General features: G+C 46.4%; 1 protein-coding gene across 1 annotated transcript; it reads left to right on the top strand.

Annotated features, from left to right (window-relative positions):
- Positions 1-1,719: 1,719 nt before the first annotated feature.
- Positions 1,720-17,785, top strand: LOC132323054 (collagen alpha-2(XI) chain-like; the record flags this gene model as incomplete). Its single annotated transcript, XM_059837836.1, is given in 10 exon segments — positions 1,720-1,793; positions 1,795-1,827; positions 3,554-3,569; positions 3,572-3,606; positions 4,524-4,577; positions 7,493-7,522; positions 7,524-7,547; positions 8,504-8,557; positions 11,028-11,135; positions 17,732-17,785. Coding segments are annotated over 10 exon segments (482 nt in total), but the record flags the coding sequence as incomplete, so codon positions are not given.
- Positions 17,786-18,790: the final 1,005 nt, after the last annotated feature.

Below are 18,790 nucleotides of genomic sequence, written 5' to 3'. Positions count from 1 at the left end.
AAAATCCTCAAAAAATCTCCAAAATACCCAAAAAATCTCCCCAAAAAATCACTAAAAATTCAAAAAAATCCCCAAAAATCCCAAAAAACCCCAAAAAATTCCCCAACCCCCCCCAAAAACCCGAAAAAATCCTAAAAAAACCCCTAAAAATCCCAAAAATCCCCCAAAATCCCCAAAAATAAAAAAAAAATCCCAAAAAAATCCCAAAATCCCCCAAAAAACCCCCCAAAAATCCCCAAAAACCCCCCAAAATCCCCCAAAAATCCCAAAATAATCTCAAAAAAAACCCCCCAGAAACCGCCAAAAAATCCCCAAAAAAACCCACCAAAAATTCCAAAAAATCCCCAAAAATCCCAAAAAAACCCCAAAAAATCCCCAAAAAACCTGAAAAAGTCCCCAAAAAACCCCCAAAATCCCCAAAAAACCCCAAAAATCCCCCAAAAAATCCCCCAAAAAATCTCAAGAAAACCCCAAAAAACCCCAAAAAATCCCCAAAAAAACCACCAAAAATTCCAAAAAATCCCCAAAAATCCCCAAAAAACCCAAAAAAATTCCCAACCCCCCCCACAAAAACCCGAAAAAATCCTAAAAAAAACCAAAAAAAAAATCCCCAAAAAATCCCAAAAAATCCCTAAAAAATCCTCCCAGAAATAAAAAATCCCCAAAAAATCCCCCAAAAAACCACCAAAAATCCCCAAAAAATCCCCAAAAACCCCAAAAAACCCCCAAAAAATCCCCAAAACCCCCCCCAAAAAACCCGAAAAAATCCTAAAAAAACCCCAAAAAAATCCCCCAAAATCCCTAAAAAATCCCCCAGAAATCAAAAAAAAAATCCCCAAAAAATCCAAAATCCCCAAAAAATCCCCAAAAAATCCCAAAAAAAATCCCCAAAAATCCCCCAAAAAACCCCCCAAAAATCCCCAAAAAACCCAAAAAATCCCCCCAAAAATCCCAAAATAATCTCAAAAAAACCCAAAAAACGCCAAAAAATCCCCAAAAAAACCCACCAAAAATTCCAAAAAATCCCCAAAATCCCAAAAAACCCCCAAAAAATCCCCAAAAAAACCTGAAAAAATCCCCAAAAATCCCCAAAAAAACCCCCAAAAATCCCCAAAAAAATCCCCCAAAAAATCCCCAAAAAATCTCAAAAAAAACCCAAAAAACCCCCAAAAAAAACCCCCAAAAAAACCACCAAAAATTCCAAAAAATCCCCAAAAACCCCAAAAATCCCCAAAAAATCCCCAAAAACAACCGCCAAAAATCCCAAAAAATCCTAAAAAAACCAAAAAAAATCCCAAAAAATCCCCAAAAAATCCCCCGAAAATCCCAAAATATCCTCAAAATCCCTAAAAAATCCAAAAAAATCCCCATAAAAATCCCCAAAAATCCAAAAAATTCCCCCAAAAAATCCCAAAAAAATCTCAAAAAAACCCTAAAAAACCCCCAAAAAATCCCCCCAAAAACCACCAAAAATTCCAAAAAATCCCCAAAAACCCCAAAAAAACCCCAAAAAATCCCCAAACCCCCCCCCAAAACCCGAAAAAATCCTAAAAAAACCCAAAAAAATTCGCCAAAAAATCCCAAAAAATCCCTAAAAAATCCCCCAAAAATCAAAAAAAAAACCCCAAAAAATCCCAAAATCCCCAAAAATCCCCAAAAACCCCAAAAATCCCCAAATCCCCCCAAAATTCCCCGGATTTTTCTCTGGGAATCGCGCAGGGTCCGCGCGGGACCGGGGCGAGAAGGGAGAGTCCGGAGCCGCCGGAGCCGCGGGACCCCCGGGCGGGAAAGGACCCCCCAGGAGACGACGGCCCCAAAGGCAACCCCGTGAGTCCCAGAATTCCCCAAAATCCCCAAAAATTCCCCCAAAAATTCCCCCCAAAAATTCCCCAAAAATTCCCCCAAAATTCCCCCAAAATTCCCCAAAAATTCCCAAAAAATTCCTCAAAAATTCCCCAAAAATTCACCCAAATTTCCCCCAAAATTCGGCCCAAAATTCGGCCAAAATTCTCCAAAATTCCCCCCAAAATTCGGCCAAAATTCCCCAAAAAATCCCAAAAAAATTCCAAAAATTCCCCAAAAATTCCCCAAAAATTCCCCAAAAATCCCCCAAAAATTCCCCAAAAATTCGGCCAAAATTCCCAAAAAATTCGGCCAAAATTCCCCAAAAATTCCCCAAGAATTCCCAAAAAATTCCTCCAAAATTCCCCAAAAATTCTCCCAAATTTCCCCCAAAATTCGGCCAAAATTCCCAAAAAATTCGGCCAAAATTCCCCCAAAATTCCCAAAAATTCGGCCAAAATTCCCCAAAAATTTCCCCCAAAATTCCTCAAAATTCCCCAAGAATTCCCAAAAAATTCCTCAAAAATTCCCAAAAAATTCGCCCAAATTTCCTCCAAAATTCGGCCAAAATTCTTCAAAATTCTCCCATAATTCCTCAAGAATTCCCCAAAAAATTCAGCCGAAATTCCCAAGAATTCCCAAAAAATTCCTCAAAAATTCCCCAAAAATTCGCCCAAATTTCCCCAAAATTCGGCCAAAATTCCCCAAAAATTCCCCAAAAATTCCTCAAAAATTCCCCCAAAAATTCGGCCAAAATTCCCCCAAAAATTCCCCCAAAAATTCCTCAAAAATTCCCCAAAAATTCACCCAAATTTCCCCCAAAATTTGGCCAAAATTCGGCCAAAATTCCCCCAAAATTTCCCCGAAATTCCCCAAAAATTCCTCAAAAATTCCCCCAAAAATTTGGCCAAAATTCCCCAAAAATTCGCAAAAATTCTTCAAAATTCCCCAAAAATTCCTCAAAAATTCCCCTAAAAATTCGGCCAAAATTCCCCAAAAATTTCCCAAAAATTCCTCAAAATTCCCCAAAAATTCCTCAAAAATTCCCCAAAAATTCGCCCAAATTTCCCGCAAAATTCGGCCAAAATTCGGCCAAAATTCCCCAAAAATTCCTCAAAAATTCCCCCCAAAAATTCTGCCAAAATTCCCCAAAAATTTCCCAAAAATTCCTCAAAATTCCCAAAAAATTCCTCAAAAATTCCCCAAAAAATTCGCCCAAATTTCCCTCAAAATTCGGCCAAAATTCCTAAAAATTCCCCAAAAATTCCTCAAAAATTCCCCCAAAAATTCGGCCAAAATTCCCCAAAAATTCCCCAAAAAATTCCTCAAAAATTCCCCAAAAATTCACCCAAATTTCCCCCAAAATTTGGCCAAAATTCGGCCAAAATTCCCCCAAAATTTCCCTGAAATTCCCCAAAATTCGGCCAAAATTCCCCAAAAATTCCCCAAAAAATTCCAAAAATTCCCCAAAAATTCCCCCAAAATTTCCCCAAAATTCCCCCCAAAATTCCCCAAAAATTCCGAAAATTCCCCAAAATTCGTCAAAAATTCCCCAAAAATTCTCCAAAAAATTCCAAAAATTCCCCAAAAATTCCCCAAAAATTTCCCCAAAATTCCCCAAAAATTCCCCCCAAATTCCCCAAAATTCCCAGGATTTGGGATCATCCCAAAAATCCGGGATTTTCCCATTTTTTCCTGTTTTTTTTTTTAGGGTCCCGTGGGATTCCCAGAGATCCCGGCCCCCCTGGAGAGCCCGGCCCCAGGGTGAGATAAAATTCCCAAAAAAAATTCCCAAAAAATTTTGGGGTTGGCCCCTGAAAATTTGGGATCGGCCCATGAAAAATTCGGGATTGGGCTCCCCCAAAAATTTGGGATTGGCCCATGAAAAATTTAGGATTGGCCCCCAAAAATTTGGGGATTGGGCTCCGAAAATTTGGGATGGGACCCCATGAAAAATTTGGGATTGGCCCCCCTGAAAATTTGGGATTGGCCAACGAAAAATTTGGGATTGGGCTCCCCAAAAATTTGGGATTGGCCCACAAAAATTTGGGATCAACCCCCAAAAAATTTGGGATGGGCCCTTCAAAAATTTGGGATCAGGCCCACAAAAATTTGGGATTGGCCCCCCCCAAAAATTTGGGATCAGCCCCTGAAAATTTGGAATTGGTCCCCAAAAAATTTGGGATTGGCCCACAAAATATTTGGGATTGGTCCCCAAAAATTTGGGATTGGCCCCCGAAAATTTGGGATTAGCCCCCCTAAAAATCTGGGATTGGCCCCTGAAAATTTGGGATTGGTCCCCCGCAAAAATTTGGGATCAGACCCCAAAAATTTGGGATCAGACCCCATGAAAATTTGGGATTGGCCCAGGAAAAATTAAGGATTGGCTACGGAAAAATTTGGGATTGGCCCCCCTGAAAATTTGGGATCAGCCCCCAAAAAATTTGGGATCAACCCCCAAAAAATTTGGGATTGGTCCCCAAAAATTTGGGATTGGGCTCTCCCCAAAAATTTGGGATTGGCCCCCGAAAATTTGGGATTGGCTCCCCTAAAAATTTGGGATTGGGCTCCGAAAATTTGGGATCAGCCCCCCCGAAAATCTGGGATTGGGCTCCGAAGATTTGGGATGGGATTTTTTTGGGATTTTGGGGTGAATTCCGGGGATTTTGGTTCTCCCGCAGGGCCAGGACGGAGCCAAGGGTGAGCGCGGCGAGGACGGAGAGCCCGGGGAGCCGGTGAGCCGCGACCCCGGAATTCCCCCGGAATTCCCCCGGAATTCCCGAATTTTGGGGCCTTCCCGGAGATCCCCAACCTCGGGAATTCGGGAGGCCGAGCCTCGGGAATTCTGGGATCGCGTTGAGCGGGAATTTTGGGATCCCGGACCTTGGAATTTGGGGATTTTTGGGAATTTTGGGAATTTCGGGATCTTTGGGAATTTGGGATCTTTGGATTTTTGGGAATTTCGGGATCTTTGGGAATTTGGGATCTTTGGGAATTTTGGGATCTTTGGGAATTTTGGGATCCCAATCTTCTGGAATTTCGGGATCATGGTCATTGGGAATTGTGGGATCCGAAACTTTGGAAATTTTGGGATCCCGTTGAGTGGGAATTTTGGATCCCGACCTTTAGGAATTTTGGGATCTTTGGGAATTTTGGGATCCCGGACCCTGGGAATTGGGGGATCTTTGGGAATTTTTGGGAATTTCGGGATCTTTGGGAATTTGGGATCTTTGGGATTTTTGGGAATTTCGGGATCTTTGGGAATTTGGGATCTTTGGGAATTTTGGGATCTTTGGGAATTTTGGGATCCCCAATCTTCTGGAATTTCGGGATCATGGTCATTGGGAATTGTGGGATCCGAAACTTTGGAAATTTTGGGATCCCGTTGAGTGGGAATTTTGGGATCCCGACCTTTAGGAATTTTGGGATCTTTGGGAATTTTGGGATCCCGGACCCTGGGAATTGGGGGATCTTTGGGAATTTTTGGGAATTTCGGGATCTTTGGGAATTTGGGATCTTTGGGATTTTTGGGAATTTCGGGATCTTTGGGAATTTGGGATCTTTGGGAATTTTGGGATCTTTGGGAATTTTGGGATCGCAATCTTCTGGAATTTCGGGATCATGGTCATTGGGAATTGTGGGATCCGAAACTTTTGGAAATTTTGGGATCCCGTTGAGTGGGAATTTTGGGATCCCGACCTTTAGGAATTTTGGGATCTTTGGGAATTTTGGGATCCCAATTTTTGGGAATTTCGGGGTCTCGTCTCGATCTCAGGAATTTCGGGATCACTGGGAATTTGGGATCGTTGGGAATTTCGTGGATCCCGATCTTTGGGAATTTTGGGATCCCGAACCTTGGGAATTTGGGGATCTTTGGGAATTTTTGGGATCCTGATCATTGGGAATTTTGGGATCTTTGGGAATTTGGGAATTTTGGGATCTCAATTTTTGGGAATTCGGGATCTTGATCCTTGGGAATTTTGGGATCTTTGGGAATTTCGGATCCCAATCTTCTGGAATTTTGGGATCATGGTCATTGGAATTGTGGGATCCCCAAACGTCGGAAATTTTGGGATCCCGTTGAGTGGGAATTCTGGGATCCCAATTTTTTGGAATTTCGGGGTCTCCATCCTCAGGAATTTTGGGATCTCTGGGAATTTGGGATCGGTTGGGAATTTCGTGGATCCCGATCTTTGGGAATTTTGGGATCCCGAACCTTGGGAATTTGGGGATCTTTGGGAATTTTGGGATCTTTGGGAATTTTTGGGATCTTTGGGAATTTGGGAATTTCGGGACCTCAATTTTTGGGAATTCGGGATCTTGATCCTTGGGAATTTTGGGATCTTTGGGAATTTAGGGATCCCAATCTTCTGGAATTTTGGGATCATGGTCATTGGGAATATTGGGATCCCAAACTTTGGAAATTTTGGGATCCCGTTGAGTGGGAATTCTGGGATCCCGGACCTTGGGAATTTGGGGGATCTTTGGGAATTTTGGGATCTCAATTTTTGGGGAATTCGGGATCCAGATCCTTGGGAATTTTGGGATCTTTGGGAATTTGGGGATCTCGATCCTTGGGAATTTGGGGGATCTTCGGGAATTTTGGGATCGTTGGGAATTTCGTGGATCCCGATCTTTGGGGAATTTTGGGATCCTGATCCTCGAGAATTTTGGGATCTTTGGGAATTCTGGGATCCTGATCTTTTTGAATTTTGGTTCTCCATCCCCGGGAATTTTGGGATCCTGATCCTCGGGAATTTGGGGATCTTTGGGAATTTGGGGATCCCAATCTTCTGGAATTTTGGGATCATGGTCATTGGGAATTGTGGGATCCCAAACGTCGGAAATTTTGGGATCCTGTTGAGTGGGGATTTTGGGATCTTTGGGAATTTTGGGATCCTGATCCTCGGGAATTTGGGGATCTTTGGGAATTTTGGGATCTTTGGGAATTTTTGGGATCTTTGGGAATTTGGGAATTTTGGGATCTCAATTTTTGGGAATTCGGGATCTTGATCCTTGGGAATTTGGGGATCTTTGGGAATTCGGGGTTCTCAATCCTTGGGAATTCTGGGATCACAACCTTTGGGGATTTGAGGATCTCCATCCTCGGGAATTTGGGATCCTGAGCCTCAGAAATTTGGGATCCCGATCTTTGGGAAATTTGGGATCACCTGGATCAGGAATTTGGGGATCCCAGTCCTTTTTTGGGATTCCCAATCCTTGGGAATGCTGGGATCCTGATCTTTGGGAATTTTGGGATCCTGCCTTCTGGGAATTATGGGATCCTGACCTCTGGGAATTATGGGATCCTGACCTCTGGGAATTTTTTGGGATCCTGACCTCTGGGAATTTTTTGGGATCCTGACCTCTGGGAATTTTGGGATCCTGACCTCTGGGAATTTTGGGATCCTGACCTCTGGGAATTTTGGGATCCTGACCTCTGGGAATTTTGGAATCATGATCATTGGGAATTTTGGGATCCTGACCTCTGGGAATTTTGGGCTCTCGACCTTTGGGAATTTTGGGATCGTGGCCCTCAGGGACTGGAGATCCCATGGGATGGAGAATTTCAGGATCTCAATCCCTGGGGAATGTTGGGGATCCCGTTTTTTGGGAAGCGGATCCCGAATTTCCCCCGTTCCCTCCTCAGGGCTCTCCGGGTCCCACGGGCGAGAACGGCCCCCCCCGGGCCCCTCGGCAAGCGGGTAAAACTCCCCAGAATTCCCCAAAAATCCCCAAAAAAACCCCAAAATCCACAAAAATCCCCCAAATCCCTCCCCTGCCCCCGTTTTCCCCCCATTTTTCCCCATTTTTCCCCCAATTTTCCCCCATTTTTTTCCCATTTTTTCCCATTTTCCCCCCACGTTTCCCATTTTTCCCCATTTTCCCCCATTTTTCCCAATTTTCCCCATTTTCCCCCCATTATTTCCCCATTTTCCCAATTTCTCCCCATTTTTCCCATTTCCCCCCATTTTCCCATTTTTCCCCGTTTTTCCCAATTTTTCCCCATTCCCCCCATTTTCTCCCCATTTTCCCCCATTCCCCCCCATTTTCCCCATTTCCCCCCATTTTTTCCCCATTATTTCCCCATTTTTCCCAATTTCCCCCCAATTTTCCCCCATTTTTTTCCCATTTTTTCCCATTTTCCCCCCATGTTTCCCATTTTCTCCCCATTTCCCCCCATTTTCCCATTTTCCCCCATTTTTCCCATTTCCCCCCATTTTCCTATTTTCCCCCATTTTTCCCATTTTTCCCATTTCCTCCCCATTTTCTCCCTTTTTCCCCATTTCCCCCCATTTTACCATTTCCCCCCATTTTCCTCCATTTTTCCCCATTTTCCCCCATTTTCTCCCCATTTTTCCCAATTTTCCCCATTTTTCCCCATTTCCCCCCCTTTTTCCCCCATTTTCCCCATTTCTCCCCCTTTTTCCCCATTTCCCCCATTTTCCCCATTTTCCCCCCATTTTCCCAATTTTTCCCAATTTTTCCCATTTTTCCCATTTCCCCCCCATTTCCCCCATTTTCCCCCATTTTCCCAATTTCCCCCCATTTTCCCCCCATTTTTCCCCATTTTCCCCCATTTCCCCCCCATTTCCCCCCATTTTTCCCATTTTTCCCATTTTCCCCATTTTCCCCGGTTTTTCCCCCGTTTCTCCCGCAGGGTCCGGCCGGATCCCGAGGCCCCGAGGGGCGCCAGGGCGGGAAGGGAGCCAAGGTGGGCGACCCCAAAATTCCTCCCTAAATTCCCCAAATCCCTCCAGGAATCCCCAAAATCCCCTCGGGAACCCCAAAATTCCTCCCAGAATCCCCAAAACTCCTCCAGAATTCCCAAAATCCCCCCAAAACCCCCAAAATTCCCCCCGGAATTCCCAGAATCCTCCCAAAACCCCCAAAATTCCCCTCGGGAACCCCCAAATCCGCCCCGGAATTCCCAAAATCCCCCTCGGGACCCCCAAAATCCCCCCCGGAATTCCCAAAATCCACCCAAAACCCCCAAAATTCCCCTCGGGACCCCCAAATTCCCCCCGGGACCCCCAAAATCCCCCCCGGAATTCCCAAAATCCCCCCAAAAACCCCAAAATCTCCCCAAAAACCCCCAAATCCCCCTCGGGAATCCCCAAAATTCCACCTGGGAACCCCAAAATCCCTCCCGGAATTCCCAAAATCCCTCCCGGAATTCCCAAAATCCCCCCAAAAACCCCAAAATCTCCCCAAAAACCCCCAAATCCCCCTCGGGAATCCCCAAAATTCCACCTGGGAACCCCAAAATCCCTCCCGGAATTCCCAAAATCCCTCCCGGAATTCCCAAAATCCCCCCAAAAAACCCCAAAATTCCCCTCGGGACCCCCAAAATCCCTCCCGGAATCCCCAAAATTCCACCTGGGAACCCCAAAATCCCTCCCGGAATTCCCAAAATCCCCCTCGGGACCCCCAAAATCCCCCTCGGGACCCCCAAAATCCCTCCTGGAATTCCCAAAATCCCTCCCAGGAACCCCAAAATCCGCCCAGAAATTCCAAGATCCCCCTCGGGACCCCCAAAATCCCTCCCGGAATTCCCAAAATCCCTCCCGGGAACCCCAAAATCCGCCAGAAATTCCAAAATTTCCCTCCGGACCCCCATAATTCCACCTGGGAACCCCAAAATCCGCCCGGAAATTCCAAAGTTCCCCTCGAGACCCCCAAAATCCCCCCCGGAATTCCCAAAATCCTCCCAAAAACCCCAAAATTCCCCCCGGAAATTCCAAAATTCCCCTCGGGAACCCCAAATCTCCCCCAAAATTCCCCAAAATCCCTCCAGGGAACCCCAAAATCCGCCCAGAAATTCCAAAATTCCCCTCGGGACCCCCAAAATCCCCCCCGAAATTCCCAAAATTCCTCCCGGAATTCGCAAAATCCCCCCAAAACCGCCAAAATTCCCCTCGGGAACCCCAAAATTCCCCTCGGGAACCCCAAAATCCGCCCGGAAATTCCAAAATTCCCCTCGGGACCCCCAAAATCCCCCCGAGATTCCCCAAATCGGCCCAGAAATCCCAAAATCTCCCCAAAACCCCCAAAATTCCCCTCTGGAACCCCAAAATCGGCCCAGAAATTCCATAATTCCCCTCGAGACCCCCAAAATTCCCAAAATCCCTCCCGGAATTCCTAAAATCCCCCCAAAATTCCTCTCGGGACCCCCAAAATCCCCCCAAAATTCCCCAAAATCCGCCCGGAAATTCCAAAATTCCCTTCGGGACCCCCAAAATCCCCCCCGGAATTCCCAAAATCCCCCCAAAAACCCCAAAATTCCCCTCGGGACCCCCAAAATTCCCCCCGGAAATTCCAAAATTCCCCTCGGGAACCCCAAATCCCCCCCAAAATTCCCCAAAATCCCTCCCGGGAACCCCAAAATCCGCCCGGAAATTCCAAAGTTCCCCTAAAGACCCCCAAAATGCCCCCTGAAATTCCCAAAATTCCTCCCGGAATTCGCAAAATCCCCCCAAAAACCCCCAAATTCCCCTCAGGACCCCCAAAATCCCCTCCGGAACCCCAAAATCCACCCAAAACCCCCAAAATTCCCCCCGGAAATTCCAAAATTCCCCTCGGGACCCCCAAAATCCCTCCCGGAATTCCCAAAATCCGTCCCAAAAATCCCAAAATCCCCCCCCAAAAACTCCCAAATCCCCCTCGGGAATCCCCAAAATTCCACCTGGGAACCACAAAATCCCTCCCGGAATTCCCCAAAATCCCCCAAAAAACCCCAAAATCCCCCCCAAAACCCCCAAAATTCCCCTCGGGACGCCCAAAATCCCTCCCGGAATTCCCAAAATCCCTCCCGGGAACCCCAAAATCCGCCCAGAAATTCCAAAATTCCCCTCAGGACCCCCAAAATCCCTCCCGGAATCCCCAAAATTCCACCTGGGAACCCCAAAATCCCTCCTGGAATTCCCAAAATCCCTCCCGGGAACCCCAAAATCCGCCCAGAAATTCCAAAATCCCCCTCGGGACCCCCAAACTCCCCCCGGAATTCCCAAAATCCCCCCAAAATTCCCCTCGGGACCCCCAAAATCCCTCCCGGGAACCCCAAAATCCCCCCAAAAAACCCCAAGATCCCCTTAAAAACCCCAAAATTCCCCTCGGGACCCCCAAACTCCCCCCCAAATTCCCCAACTCCCCCCGGAATTCCCGGAATTCCCGAATTCCCGCAGGGGGAGGCGGGCGCGGGCGGAGCCCCCGGCAGGACCGGAGCCGTGGGACCCCCGGGAGCGGCCGGGAAGGCGGGGCCGGAGGGGCTGCGGGGGCTGCCCGGGCCCGTGGTGAGCCCCAAATTTGGGATTGGGACCCCGAAATTTGGGATTGGGACCCCGAAATTTGGGAATTCAGGGTGGGAACCCCAAAATTTGGGATTGGGAGCGAAAATTCGGGGATTTGGGACCTGAAATCGGGGATTTGGGACCCAAAAATTCTGGGGAAAGGGACCCCAAAATCCGGAATTGGGACCCGAAATTTGGGATTTGGAACCCGAAATTTGAGGATTCAGGATGGGAACCCCAAAATTTGGGATTTGAACCCTTAAATCTGGGATTGGAACCCCGAAATTTGGGATTGGGACCCGAAATTTGGGATTGGGAACCCCGAAATTTGGGATTGGAACCCGAAATTTGGGATTGGGGTCAGGGATCGGGGCCGGAGGGGCTGCGGGGGCTGCCCGGGCCCGTGGTGAGCCCCGAATTTGGGATTGGGACCCCGAAATTTGGGAATTCAGGGTGGGAACCCCAAAATTTGGGATTGGGAGCAAAAATTCGGGGATTGGGAGCAAAAATTCGGGGATTTGGGACCTGAAATCGGGGATTTGGGACCCAAAAGTTCTGGGGAAAGGGACCCCAAAATCCGGAATTGGGACCCGAAATTTGGGATTGGGACCCGAAATTTGGGATTGGAACCCAAAATTTGGGATTGGGAACCCGAAATCCGGGATTGGGAACTCGAAATTTGGGATTGGGAACCCGAAATTTGGGATTGGAACCCGAAATTTGGGTTTGGAACCCGAAATTTGGGATTGGGGATCCGAAATTTGGGATTGGGAACCCGAAATTTGGGATTGGGAACCCAAAATTTGGGATTGGGACCCCGAAATTTGGGATTGGGAACCCGAAATTTGGGATTGGGAACCCGAAATTTGGGATTGGGAATCTGAAATTTGGGATTGGGAACCCGAAATTTGGGATTGGGACCCCGAAATTTGGGATTGGGAACTCGAAATTTGGGGTTGGGAACCCGAAATTTGGGATTGGGACCCGAAATTTGGGATTGGGACCCCGAAATTTGGGATTGGGAATCTGAAATTTGGGATTGGGACCCAAAATTTGGGATTGGGAACCCGAAATTTGGGATTGGAACCCCAAAATTTGGGATTGGGACCCGAAATTTGGGATTGGGACCCCGAAATTTGGGATTGGGAACCCGAAATTTGGGATTGGAACCAGAAATTTGGGATTGGAACCCGAAATTTGGGATTGGGAATCTGAAATTTGGGATTGGGAACCCGAAATTTGGGATTGGGACCCTGAAATTTGGGAATTCAGGGAGGGAACCCCAAAATTTGGGATTGGGAGCAAAATTTCTGGGATTTGGGACCCAAAAATTCTGGGAAAGGGACCCCAAAATCCGGAATTGGGACCCGAAATTTGGGATTTGGAACCCGAATTTTGGGATTGAGAACCTGAAATCTGGGATTGGGACCTGAAATTTGGGATTGGGGATCCCGAAATTTGGGAATTCAGGGTGGGAACGCCAAAATTTTGGATTGGGACCAGAAATTTGGGATTGGGACCCCGAAATTTGGGATTGGGAACCCGAAATTTGGGATTCGGAACCCGAAATTTGGGATTGGGAACCCGAAATTTGGGGATTGGGACCCCGAAATTTGGGATTGGGGACCCGAAATTTGGGATTGGGAACCCGAAATTTGGGATTGAGACCCTGAAATTTGGGATTGGGAACCCGAAATTTGGGATTGGGACCCGAAATTTGGGATTGGAACCCGAAATTTGGGATTGGAACCCGAAATTTGGGATTGGGACCCCGAAATTTGGGGGTTTGGGAGCAAAAATTCGGGATTGGGAACCGAAATTTGGGATTGGGACCCAAATTTTGGGATTGGGACCCCGAAATTTGGGATTGGGAACCCGAAATTTGGGATTGGGAACCCGAAATTTGGGATTGGGAACCCGAAATTTGGGGATTGGGAACCCGAAATTTGGGATTGGGAATCTGAAATTTGGGATTGGGAACCCAAAATTTGGGATTGGGACCCGAAATTTGGGATTTGGAACCCGAATTTTGGGATTGAGAACCTGAAATCTGGGATTGGGACCTGAAATTTGGGATTGGGGATCCCGAAATTTGGGAATTCAGGGTGGGAACGCCAAAATTTTGGATTGGGACCAGAAATTTGGGATTGGGACCCCGAAATTTGGGATTGGGAACCCGAAATTTGGGATTCGGAACCCGAAATTTGGGATTGGGAACCCGAAATTTGGGGATTGGGACCCCGAAATTTGGGATTGGGGACCCGAAATTTGGGATTGGGAACCCGAAATTTGGGATTGAGACCCTGAAATTTGGGATTGGGAACCCGAAATTTGGGATTGGGACCCGAAATTTGGGATTGGAACCCGAAATTTGGGATTGGAACCCGAAATTTGGGATTGGGACCCCGAAATTTGGGGGTTTGGGAGCAAAAATTCGGGATTGGGAACCGAAATTTGGGATTGGGACCCAAATTTTGGGATTGGGACCCCGAAATTTGGGATTGGGAACCCGAAATTTGGGATTGGGAACCCGAAATTTGGGATTGGGAACCCGAAATTTGGGGATTGGGAACCCGAAATTTGGGATTGGGAATCTGAAATTTGGGATTGGGAACCCAAAATTTGGGATTGGGACCCGAAATTTGGGATTGGGACCCCGAAATTTGGGATTGGGAACCCGAAATTTGGGATTGGACCCTGAAATTTGGGATTGGGAGCCCGAAATTTGGGATTGGGACCCCAAAATTTGGGATTGGAACCCGAAATTTGGAGATTGGAACCCTGAAATTTGGGATTGGGAATCTGAAATTTGGGATTGGGACCCGAAATTTGGGATTGGGACCCGAAATTTGGGATTGGGAGCCCGAAATTTGGGATTGGGACCCGAAATTTGGGATTGGGACCCCGAAATTTGGGATTGGAACGTGAAATTTGGGATTGGGACCCCGAAATTTGGGAATTGAGGGTGGGAACCCCAAAATTTGGGATTGGGAGCAAAAATTCGGGGATTTGGGACCTGAAATCGAGGATTTGGGACCCAAAAATTCTGGGGAAAGGGACCCCAAAATTTGGAATTGGGACCCGAAATTTGGGATTGGGACCCCGAAATTTGAGGATTCAGGATGGGAACCCCCAAAATCTGGGATTTGAACCCATAAATCTGGGATTGGAACGCCGAAATTTGGGATTGGGAATCTGAAATTTGGGATTGGGAACCCGAAATTTGGGATTGGGAACGTGAAATTTGGGATTGGGAACGTGAAATTTGGGATTGGGACCCGAAATTTGGGATTGGGAACTCGAAATTTGGGATTGGGACCTGAAATTTGGGATTGGAACCCGAAATTTGGGATTGGGAACCCGAAATTTGGGCTTGGGAACCCGAAATTTGGGAATTGGAACCCGAAATTTGGGATTGGGACCCCGAAATTTGGGATTGGGTACCCGAAATTTGGGATTGGGAACCCGAAATTTGGGAATGGACCCTGAAATTTGGGATTGGGACCCCAAAATTTGGGAATGGGACCCGAAATTTGGGATTGGAACCCGAAATTTGGGATTGGGAACCCGAAATTTGGGGATTGGGAACCCGAAATTTGGGATTGGGAATCTGAAATTTGGGATTGGGAACCCGAAATTGGGATTGGGACAACAAAATTTGGGATTGGGACCCTGAAATTTGGGATTGGGAACCCGAAATTTAGGATTGGGACCCCGAAATTTGGGATTGGGAACCCGAAATTTGGGATTGGGAATTCTAAATTTGGGATTGGGACCCAAAAATTTGAGAATTCAGGATGGGAACCCCAAAATCCGGGATTGGGACCCCAAAATTTGGGATTTGGGACACAAAATTCGGGATTGGGACCCAAAATTTGGGATTGGGGACCCGAAATCTGGGATTTGGGAACCCGAAATTTGGGATTCAACCCCCGAAATTTGGGAATTCAGGATGGGAACCCCGAAATCTGGGATTGGGGTCAAACAATTCGGGGGGTGAGGTTAAAATTTCTGGGATTGGGATGGAAAATCTGGGATTGGGAACGGGAATTTGGGGTGAGAATGCCAAAATTTGGGATTGGGACCTCAAAATTTGGGATTGGGACCTCAAAATTTGGGATTGGAGCCCCCAAATCCCAGGATTTCACCCCAAAACCGCTCTGAATTTGGGGGGCGCTGCCCCGTTGTTCCCGATTTTTGTTTTTTAGGGAGAACAAGGAAAACCGGGAAGCCCCGGCCAGGCCGGACCCCCCGGACCCGTGGTGAGCCAGAGCCCGAAAAATGGGGGATCCCAAAAAATGGGGGGGGGGGTCCCAAAAATGGGAAATGCCAAAAAATGGGGGCGGGTCCCAAAAAATGGGGGGGGTCCCAAAAAAGGGGGATCCTAAAAAATGGGGGGGTCCCAAAAATGGGGGATCCCAAAAAATGGGGGGTCCCAAAAAATGGGGGATGCCGAAAAATGGGGGGGGGTCCCAAAAAATGGGGGGGGTCCCAAAAATGGGGGATCCCAAAAAATGGGGATCTTAAAAAATGGGGATCCAAAAAATGGGGGGAACTCAAAAATGGGGGAACCCAAAAACTGGGATTCCAAAAAGGGGGGATCTCAAAAAATGGGGGATCATAAAAAATGGGGGAACCCAAAAAATGGGGGATCCCAAAAATTTGGGGATCCCGAAAAATGGGATCCTAAAAAATGGGGGATCTCAAAAAATGGGGGATCCCAAAAATTGGGATCCTAAAAAAATGGGATCCTAAAAAATGGGATCCTAAATAATGGGGTATCCTAAAAATTGGGGGGATCCCAAAATTTGGGATCCTAAAAAATGGGATCCTAAAAAAGGGGGGATCTCAAAAAATGGGAGATGCCAAAAAATGGGATCCTAAAAAATGGGGGATCCCAAAAAATGGGAGATGCCAAAAAATGGGATCCTAAAAAATGGGGGATCCCAAAAAATGGGGGAACCCAAAAATTTGGATCCTAAAAAAATGGGATCCTAAAAAATGGGATCCTAAAAAATGGGGATGCCAAAAAATTTGGGATCCTAAAAAATGGCGATCCAAAAAATGGGAGATGCCAAAAAATGGGGGATCCCAAAAATGGGAGATGCCAAAAAATGGGGGATCCCAAAAATGGGAGATGCCAAAAAATGGGGGATCCCAAAAATTGGGATCCTAAAAAATGGCAATCCAGAAAATGGGGGGATCTCAAAAAATGGGGGATCCCAAAAAATGGGGGTGCCAAAAAATTTGGGTTCCTAAAAAATGGGGATCCCTAAAAACGGGGGATCCCAAAAATGGGGGGATTCCTAAAAATGGGGGATCCCAAAAAATGGGGGGACCCAAAAAATTGGGGGATGCCAAAAAATGGGGGGATCCCAAAAATGGGGGATCCCAAAAATTGAGGATCCTAAAATATGGCGATCCAAAAAATGGGGAATCCCAAAAATTGGGATCCTAAAAAAATGGGATCCTAAAAAATGGGATCCTAAAAAATGGGGATCTCAAAAAATGGGGGATACCAAAAATGGAGATCCCAAAAAAGGGGATCCCAAAAATGGGGGGGGTCCCAAAAATGGGGGATCCCAAAAAATGGGGATCTCAAAAAATGGGATCCTAAAAAATGGGGATCCCAAAAAATGGGGGATCTCAAAAAATGGGGGATCCCAAAAATTGGGATCCTAAAAAAATGGTGATCCCAAAAAATGAGATCCTAAAAAATGGGGATGGCAAAAAATTTGGGATCCTAAAAAATGGCGATGCAAAAAATGGGAGATGCCAAAAAATGGGGGATCCCAAAAAATGGAGATCCCAAAAATGGGGGATCCCAAAAAATGGAGATCCCAAAAATGGAGGATCCTAAAAAATGGGCGATCCATAAAAATGGGATCCCAAAAAATGGGGCATCCCAAAAATGGGGATCCCAAAAATTGAGGATCCTAAAAAATGGCGATCTCAAAAACTGGGATCCTAAAAAATGGGGGAACCCAAAAAATGGGGGATCTCAAAAATTGGGGGATCCCAAAAATGGGGGGGGTTCCAAAAATGGGAGATGCCAAAAATGGGGGATCCCAAAAATTGAGGATCCCAAAAATGGGGGATCCCAAAAATGGGGGGGGTCCCAAAAATGGGAGATCCAAAAATGGGGGATCCTAAAAAATGGGGGTTCCCAAAAATGGGGGATCCTAAAAATGGGGGATCCCAAAAATGGGGGAACCCAAAAATGGGGGAAACCAAAAATGGGGGAACCCAAAAATGGGGGAACCCAAAAAATGGGGGATCCCAAAAATGGGGATCCTAAAAAATGGGGGATCCCAAAAATTTGGAATCCCTAAAAAGGGCGGATCCTAAAAAATGGGGGATGCCAAAAATTGGGGATCCCAAAAAATGAGGATCCCAAAAATGGGGGATCCCAAAAATGGGGGGAACCCAAAAATGGGGGAAACCAAAAATGGGGGAACCCAAAAAATGGGGACCTCAAAAAATGGGGATCCCAGAAATTGGGGGATCCCAAAAATGGGGATCCCAAAAATGTGGGATTCCCCCCCCAAAATTGGGGATCCATTGTGTGGGATCCCAAATCTGATCCCCAATTCCCGCAGGGCCCCCCCGGCCTCCCCGGCCTCAAGGGAGACACCGGAGCCAAGGGGGAGAAGGTGAGAGCCCACCCCAAAAACCCCCAAATTCACCCCAAAAACCCCCCAAATCCCCAAAATCCCTAAAATCCCAAATATCCCCAAATCCCCCCAAAATCCACCCAAAAATCCTTAAAATCTGTAAAATCCTCCCCAAAAATCCCCAAAATCCCCCCAAAATCCCTAAAATTCCCAAAATCACAAATATCCCCAAAATCTCTCAAAAATCCCCCAAAAATCCCTAAATACCCCAAATCCCCCCAAAATCCCCCAAAAAATCCCTAAAAACACCCAAAATCCTCCCCAAAAATCCCTAAAATCTCCCAAAAATCCCTAAAATCCCGAAAATCCCAAATATCCCCAAAATCCCTCAAATATCCCCCAAAAATCCCCATCAAAATCCCTAAAAAATCCCCAAAATCCCCCCCAAATCCCCCAAAATCCCAAATATCCCAAAATCCCAAATATCCCCAAAATCCCTCCAAAATTCCCCAAAAATCCCCAAATTTTGGAGGGTGGGGAACCCCAAAATCCCCTCGGAATCCCCAAAATCCCCTCGGAATTCTCCAAAATTCCTCCCAAAATTCCCATCCCAAAATCCCCAAAATTTCCCAAATCCCCCAAATTTGGAGGGGGTCGGGAACCCCAAAATTCCTCCCAAAAATCCCCAAAATTCCCAAATTCAGGAGGCTCAGAAACCCCAAAATCCCTCCTGGAAACCCCAAAATTCCCATTTTTCCCCCAAAAATTCAGGAATTGTCCCAAAAAATTCAGGAATTTTCCCAAAATTCCCATTTTCCCCCCAAAATTTCAGAATTTTTTCCAAAATTCCCATTATTCCCCCCAAAATTTCAGAATTTTCCCAAAATTCCCATTTTTCTTTCCCAAAATTCAGCAATTTTCCCAAAATTCCCATTTTTCCCCCCAAAAATTTTCAGAAATTTTCCCAAAATTCCCATTTCCCCCCCCCCCAAAAAATTCAGGAATTTTCCCAAAATTCCCATTTTTCCACCCAAAATTCAGGAA

Source organism: Haemorhous mexicanus, unplaced genomic scaffold (genome assembly GCF_027477595.1).
Source record: "Haemorhous mexicanus isolate bHaeMex1 unplaced genomic scaffold, bHaeMex1.pri scaffold_271_ctg1, whole genome shotgun sequence".
NCBI lineage: Eukaryota > Metazoa > Chordata > Aves > Passeriformes > Fringillidae > Haemorhous > Haemorhous mexicanus.
Note: the sequence above shows the minus strand (reverse complement) of the source record. Positions and strands in the feature narration are given on the sequence as shown.